The sequence below is a fragment of the Fusarium oxysporum genome, chromosome 14 (genome assembly GCF_000149955.1).
Source record: "Fusarium oxysporum f. sp. lycopersici 4287 chromosome 14, whole genome shotgun sequence".
Classification (NCBI taxonomy): Eukaryota; Fungi; Ascomycota; class Sordariomycetes; order Hypocreales; family Nectriaceae; genus Fusarium; species Fusarium oxysporum.
Window position 1 is genome coordinate 1,100,678 of NC_030999.1, and position 7,726 is coordinate 1,108,403.

The 7,726-nt window shown below is 47.9% G+C and overlaps 4 protein-coding genes across 4 annotated transcripts; 2 read left to right on the plus strand and 2 right to left on the minus strand.

Annotated features, from left to right (window-relative positions):
* Positions 1–270: 270 nt before the first annotated feature.
* Positions 271–1,294, plus strand: FOXG_17260 (uncharacterized protein; the record flags this gene model as incomplete). The annotated part of the gene is made up of 2 exons (XM_018397278.1): positions 271–942; positions 1,112–1,294. The coding sequence occupies 2 exons, from the start codon at positions 271–273 to the stop codon at positions 1,292–1,294; spliced, it is 855 nt and encodes a 284-aa protein (XP_018258055.1).
* Positions 1,295–1,977: 683 nt separating this feature from the next.
* Positions 1,978–2,694, minus strand: FOXG_17261 (uncharacterized protein; the record flags this gene model as incomplete). Its single annotated transcript, XM_018397279.1, has 1 exon — positions 1,978–2,694. One exon carries the CDS (start codon positions 2,692–2,694, stop codon positions 1,978–1,980), a length of 717 nt encoding a protein of 238 aa, XP_018258056.1.
* A 1,107-nt stretch (positions 2,695–3,801) lies between these two features.
* On the plus strand, positions 3,802–4,767 carry FOXG_17262 (uncharacterized protein; the record flags this gene model as incomplete). Its single annotated transcript, XM_018397280.1, has 4 exons — positions 3,802–4,192; positions 4,238–4,436; positions 4,485–4,585; positions 4,646–4,767. 4 exons carry the CDS (start codon positions 3,802–3,804, stop codon positions 4,765–4,767), a joined length of 813 nt encoding a protein of 270 aa, XP_018258057.1.
* Positions 4,768–5,127: 360 nt separating this feature from the next.
* Positions 5,128–5,292, minus strand: FOXG_22716 (uncharacterized protein; the record flags this gene model as incomplete). The annotated part of the gene is made up of 1 exon (XM_018403127.1): positions 5,128–5,292. One exon carries the CDS (start codon positions 5,290–5,292, stop codon positions 5,128–5,130), a length of 165 nt encoding a protein of 54 aa, XP_018258058.1.
* Between the last annotated feature and the right edge of the window lie 2,434 nt (positions 5,293–7,726).

A 7,726-nucleotide genomic window follows, 5' to 3' on the forward strand; every position in this document is an offset into this window, starting at 1 on the left:
ACCTAGCCATGGACCTCCAAGTCGTATTTATTTCAACCTTCTACCACATTTCGTCTTCAATTCTCACCAAGGCATAAGTCAAACAAATTGTCGTGTCTTGCCAAAGCCAAGTGAAGACACCTGCTGAACTTCCTTCCAAGCAGACAGCGTCCTTGAATCTAACGCAGACTGCTACAGAGTCGCCATCTTATGGCATAAGGCAACCCCCAAGCTACAGATAATTCCCTCGGTCACGGAAAACAATTATTGGGTGTTCGAGAGCTCACCGTCATGGAATCCAGTTCGGGTCCACGAGATCAGATACCTAATGCATCACCATCTGCCAGTTACTATCTGGACTCCTTGGTACAGCACCAGGACAATCAGCGGCACCTACACCGGGTTACTAATGCGAATCCATACCCTTTCATCTGGCATTTCGAATTCCAGTCTCAGTCCCCTGACCAGGCCTTTACTCCAGCATCAATTCAAGAATATCCTGTCGTCGGCTGGTGGGACGATTATATGAGCCTTTCTTTCAAAAGTGCGCATGGCGGTCTAACACGCAACCTATCGCTAGCAACGACTCCCAACTCTTCAATTGGAGCGCTGTCCTATACTAGCTCCTCGCAAGATGATCTGTCCGGAGCTGCCGTGAATATGAAGACCTGGCAGGAACCGCCAACCGGTGAACCAGAGTACTGTGCAAACTCACGGGTGAAATCCGAACCGCTGGAGCTTAAAAGCACAGCAGTGGCCCCCAAGGCTAAGGAACCGTACGCTAAGCTTATTTACCGAGCTCTCATGAGCGCTCCCGACCAAGCCATGACACTTCATGAGATCTACCAGTGGTTTCGTGACAACACCGACAAGCACATCAAGAAGGACAGCACACGGAGGAGGCCAGGCAAGAATGACAACGGTTGGCAGAACAGCATCCGCCACAACCTGAGCATGAACGAGGTATGTTACGACAAGATGCCCTGTCTATATTTCCCCGCCTCAGATCTCGCTTTCACATCCTCCATTCCCAGTAAAATACTAGGTATAGCCTTTGACATGAGCATGAGCACACACACACAGGCCAACTCTTTTCGCGGGCTTCAATGCTGATAGTGGATTCCGGTTGCAGGCTTTCGTCAAACGAGAATACAAGCAGTTGTCAGACCCGGCCTCGAACGGAGGAGACCATGGCTCAACCAAAGATGATGAATCTAAGAAGCCAACAAAGTGGACGCTGGAAAGCTGGGCGGTGCAGGATGGAGTCAAGAGCACGAGAAGATATCGTCACAACAAGTATGGGGTTTTGCGGTAAACTGTCGGCTTCTCGGCAAATCTGTATCGGAGTAACTGAGAAGCTATGTGCGTGAAGTATTCCAGCCGTTCCATAGATTCGATGATGGAAGCAAGGACGCTCATCGAAATGTCGTCCTTGCTTGGCAAAAGCGGACATCGTCCCCTGCAGCGTGGATTTACCTATGGGCTTGATGGAGCGTTCCCAACCACAATGCACGGCCACTGCGAGAAATTGCCTTTTAGTGGAAGCCTTATTGCACTGGCACACTCATGTATTGCTAGTATATTAGAAGAAAAGATTAAATGTCTTGCGAGAGTAGAGCATCCGCCGTTACTGGTACGTTAGGCTGGGACGAATCTTATACAAAAGAGGACGCACTATGTTGAAGATGGTTGCTCGCAAACACTTGAAATAATTTGGAGGAAAATTGTGATAGATGATTCCACTAGTCGTCCCTGACCATCCTACATCTCGAGTGTAGCTAACAACCATTAGCCATTCTGCAAGCATTGTAATTCCTCCAAAAATACAGTTGAGGGAGCATAGCATACGACCTCCGCAATTACCGAAGACAAGGTCCAGCTAATCACTGATCAAGCCAGATAAAGCTCTAAATTCATTGCCAACTCAGCACGAGACTCCCTAATAAGCTATTATTCTTGTGGCTTATGTGGATAGTTGGCCGTTTCTTCTGGCTCAGATTACATAGCCCCTGTGAATTCAGGCGCTAGAATTGCCTCCAAATCATTCTCGAGCATTTGTGCGATATTGCGTCGCTCAAACTCGCTGTTCTTCGGGTCTCTCGACTTTTTATAGCGGTCGTCCAGGTCCAAGAATTGTTCACTCGGCGCTAAATTCTGTATCACCATATATTGCAACTGGCCCAGTCTGCGATCTCGAACTAGTTTTGGTTCGCGCAATTTGATGCCTGATCGAACTGGCACTGGGCCTTGGATACCGGGAGGGACGTGAAACGGATGTTCGAGATTGATGCCAAGGGTTTGTAGCACCGAATCAAGCTCTTCCAGCGTATCTGACGGGCAATAAACGTTCACATAGATAGGAACTTTCTTGAGCTGCCATTCTTCCAGAGGCAGCCCTCGGTCGATAACGCAGCCGAAACTGAGTGTCTCGTGCCTCTTGATCATGTCGCTTAATAACTCAGACGTTTCTTGATCCAGCAACATAAGCTTGCCAATTGCGTACTGAGATTCATCATCGTCTGCAGGCTTCACGATGGGACAATGGTACGGTGGTCGGCTGGCATCGTTTCCGTTGTCTAGAAGTTGGTCCTGAAAAGACCGGGCTCCTGGGTCAAGCTCTAATGGTTCGCCAGAGTAGCATTCGAGATCCAGGACGAGGCAAAGATGTTGATGCCTCATACTATGAAGCTCTGCATGGAATTGTGAGTGGTTCATTTCGGCCAACTTGGAAAGATTAGTACAGCTGATGTCAAGCGAATCATGCCACCCACACTTCCAACGCAGACTATTTCTTCATCTCCGCATTAGCGCATGAGTACGAAATCAGAGATCTACTCACCAGATTTGTCTTCAACTTTGAGGTTTGTGGGAAAGACGTCGCTCAGAGAACCATCTGGCTGGCCTCTCTGTGTCAGATGAATTAGCGGTTTTTCTGGACGCATATGGAAAGGAAAAGGATTCTAGCGACTAGAGTTAGAAGCTGTACCGAAGACGAGCTTGGCAATGTGAACGATCCCATGCTCAGTTGTTATATTATGAAATTGTGAAAGTCATGCCACGTCAGCAGGCAGGATGCCAGTGGCAGTTGTGCCACAGCCACTGTTGTCTAGGAGGTCCTTTCTGCCATCGTCGCCTTGGCTCATCCCTCCACGCGATAGGGCTGTTCGCTCACCGCTTTGGAGTGCTGTGACACTTGCCGTCAGCTCTGGCATTGCTATGGAACCTAGAAGTCTGTGTTTCGGGCCAAAGCTTTGTAAGCCAGTAAACAAATCTACTAGTATCATCGCTATTGATCCTTGATGAACTGTTTCCACAGAGCTGCCTTATGAAGACTAAAGGGATAGGAAAGTGTTCTTATATTGTCTTGTCTACCCAATTAGATTAGTACCCGCAGCCCCACAGTTGTACCTGCCATACCATAAGGCAAGCCTTCATCTTTCCAACGCTTCACATCCTCGTGAAACGTTTTTATTGCTGCTGCCTTGTGCTGAAGTGACTCTTGGCGAAGTAGCAAGCAGGGTCAGTGACTATCTGGAGGGCGTAGCAAAGCGCAAAACGAAAATGTGCGGTCATAGAAACCACTGATTTCGGAACCGCCAGATTGTAATACATACGTGCGGATCGGAGACTTCTAAATTGAAATAGACCACCTGGTGACAAATTCTCCCTGTTGAATTTTCATATAAATACTCTGTTCTGCTGTTTTGACTCCTCAGATGGACTGTCACTGTTCGTGCCTTACGCTCAATATTCTCTCTCCCAACATCTGCAACCTTTACTATCGCCGACCTCCAGCCAACGAAACTATCTACCCTTACCACCATGGCCATTCTTTCCCAGGTTCCTGCCATCGAGGTCATTCTTCGTATGAACAACGAGAGAATGAAAGAGTACCGCCGTTCTCCAGAAATGTTGGACAGTGCTATGTCCGGATCAGCCAACCAAGTTCCCAGCTACCACTGCTACATCGCGTCTGAGGCAGGAAGACCCTACTTCATCGAGTGCACCATCTCAAGTCTATGTAACTTTCCTAAAGACGTGGATGCTCTAATCTTTGACGTCTCGGTCGATGGGCAACTATTCGCAACAGAAATCGTGCGTCAACGGGACCTGAATCACTCGGATCAACATGTCGTGAAAATCGATTCACGTTACTGTATCATCCGGGGACAGTCGTATTTACAGTCATTGAAGTTCGGGGTCTTAGCACCCGGTTTGTCTAACTCTACTCCAATATACAAATACTAACATGAAATAGACGAGGAAGCTGACTGCGAACTGATGGACCGTGATCCAAAACGTAGAGAGTCCTTGGGGCAGATCATAGTAGAGGTCTGGTACGGCAAACAGCACCTCATGACAAAGAAAGATACATTAAATGAGCCTCTTCGCCCGCTTAGCAAGGCCCTTTTCAAGGATGTAATCATTGGCAACGGGGATGTCACGCATGGAACTTGGTTAGTCCCATCTTCTCTGGATAGCGGCCTCACTTTGACTTGCTATAGCTACCAGAACACCAAGAGCGATCATGCTCCTAGCTTCTGTCACTACTCGTTCGGTCCTAAAAGGAAGATTGGAATCTACCACTTCCATCACCGACCTTATGGTATGTTAGAAATATGTTGAATAGACATACGCTGTATTCATACTCATATGACTTTGTCAGATATGCTCGTCACCAAAGGTGTTACTTCGTCCGGTATCCATGCTCTGGCGGTTTCACACCGAACTATTTCCAGTGGACCTCAAGAGCAGTTAGTCTTCGATCTAACTGGCGACGATGATTGACGTAGCCCGGTGTCGGCAATCACGTGGCCGAAGGTTTACAGACATTAATCCTTCATCATCGCTTGGGCATGGCATTTTGTTTACTCACTTTCTAGCTCATTCTATATGTTATCGACCCGACGATTCAAGTCTATACGCTCTTGCATTACTTGCATATAAACCAAACCAGATCCCATACTTGAGATAGAAAGGCTAGCAGGACAATCGCACTGCTAATTTAAGTACGCCTTCAAAAAAACACGTCACAAGTCCAAGCCACCTCGCATCCTGTGCTGTGTACCAAGAACAGCCGTTCTGCAAACTTTAACCTCATGAAGAACTGGGTATAATCCAAGCGTCTTGTCCATACTGAGCTGCAGTCTAATCCAAGACTGAAGAAAGAGTGTATTTGCGTACCACTTGGCTATGTCTCTTGGCGGGTCTCGACCTATCACTTGCATCTTTGTACGATTCACCATCAGCACGCTGCTTCTCCATCGCCGCATCCGCCTCGTCCGACAGTCGTTGCTTGTCCTGGTCGGCCATCGTCTCCAAGGAACTCAATGACACCCGGTCCCGCTTCAATCGACGACTGGAACGTATGCCAGTGGTGACTGATTTTCCAAGCGTTTCGGCCTCGCAAAGCAATTCGTAGAGGTTCGAGTACGGGCGGAGCCATGCTCGGCTCGCCCTTGATCGTTTTTTGGTTGTCTTGTCAAGAATGGTTACGTGATAGGAGGTCGAGGCGATGGGATCCTCTTCCAGTACCAGGCCGTGAACTCGGAAGCCAGATCCTCAGTAGCGATTCTATTTTCTCGCTTGAAATGAAAGGAAGCTGAGTTTCTTTCTGAGTTACTAGAGCCTTTCCATAGACCTGGAAGAGATCAGATTTTGATGGCCCTTTCTCTACACGGGGGCTGATTCCATGTGCGCAGGAAACTTGGGAGTACCGGTACTCTGGCGAGGCAGTGAATAGCAAGGAAGATCAAGCAAACAGGGTCAAGGGAGACGAAATGAGAGGCTAGAGGTGACGACACACTTAAAAGTACAACGACAGTGTCACTTGCGTACTCATTGCTAAAGTCCACAAAGGAAGTACGATAAGAGAAATGCAACGCAATCACCAATCCAACCGTAACGTCCATCAGCCTATGATTTCTATGACTTCAGTGGTATACCGATTTCATCGCCACGATGACCCACAAAACGAAGAACTGGAGTCTTGACACATTACAGCAAAATGCACTTGTGCTCATCATTGAGCTAAACAATTTTCATCGCTCAAAGGGTGAGGTCTCATAACGCGTGGCCTGGACGGCATGAGCTTTTGGACAAGGGCATGTAATCTTACTAAGGCGTTCTGTGTATTTGCAAGCGAGGTATGATCACTAAAACTGGTAGTCCCTAACCCAGTACACCACTCCCGCACTCAAAAGGATGACCCGACATGCAAGATACGTCAATCTTCGGTCCGCTATATTTGCTTATGGCTGTGATGAAACTGAGTAGCTGCCGTGCTGTGCAGCATTCATTGCCTTGCCGAGGTCTCCACTGCCAACCCTGTGCTTCGTATGGCTGATCATGGCCAGTGACTGGTGATCTCTTGTGCGTAAACGCATCAATTTTCTTTGCAGCTTTCGCAAGTTCCACCATTCTCTGTAGCTAGTCCGCCACAGTTGGGTCGAGTCATGTAATAGGGGCAAATGCCTCGGGCTTTGTCAGCAAGGTCGAGCTTTCCAGGATTGACTTTGGTGTTGTTGCTTGACGGCATTGTCACCAAGTTTCAGATCGGCCGATTGTATGGTATTAAACTCCTTGCGGTTTGTCAATAGTTGCAGCAACGTAGGCTTCCCGATGAAACAATCTCGAGCCTGTAAGATGCGCAGGATAATTTAATTAGAAACAATAGATGTTGAGGTAGAGAAGAAGATCGTGCTGGATTGTTGCCTCGGATTGTGTCGACCCAAGACTGTTTATATGGAAATTCTTGCTTGACAATAGACTTGTCTGACATGTAGCTGATACTTACGCTAGTATTGATTTCAGAGCAGGACATCCAATATTCAACTCGCGATGACGTGTCATAGCGTATCTCAGTCCACGTATGAGCAGCTACCACATGGAAGTGGTGGCGGCTCTTTGCCTGCAAGCCCGGTGGCTGTTGGCCTCCAGAAATAATGTGCTTTTCACCGCCTGGGAATATCATTAGAAGACGTAACCGCCGCATACGTTTGGGTGCCCCTTGTTACAACCGTTCGGGGCCACCGCCAAGCCCAGCATCATCAGGTCAACCATAGCGCATTGCCAGATATGCACAACGATAGGCGACAACGCCGGCTCCAGAGGCTTTGGGAATTTCAGCAGGTATACCAGCATCTACAAGATCCGCAACTTGAAAAGAAAGACTAGAGGCGAAGTCATAATGAACAGTCTATATGAAAGCCTCAACGACGAGCGGCTAGCATGTAGTACAGCTAAACCGGATAGCTGCACAATTTGAGGCCAGAAGTAGCGCGCACCGTCTTCAGCTGCTGTGGATGGGTTCCAGTATGCTCAACTTCCGCTCGAGGCTCTTAGCTCCACCTTTACGCTTGCCTCCATGTCTCAAGGATGAGGCAGCCTCCTTGGTGCTGAAAGTACAGCTGGACCATTGACCTGACCTCACACTCGCCAGTCGAGATTCTTGAAGTATTAGTGTATCATGTCTCTGTAACTGCGGATTTTATCTGTCAATCTATCTACCACTATACTCTTAGTGTATCTGAATTTTTATCTTGTGTATGACCACTTGGCAGTTCTTTGTGGGCCACAAATGCAGGTATATGCAGTTGGGCAGCATACGTACATCGCACGTGGGCACTATGGGAAGTTCCCAGTGTATGTCAATTGAAGGCCTTTGTGCTTTTCTGAGTACTTGGGGTTTTCTGTATACATTAACATTCTTTTGATCGAGTTGGGGTTTGGGTTGATGTGTATAGCG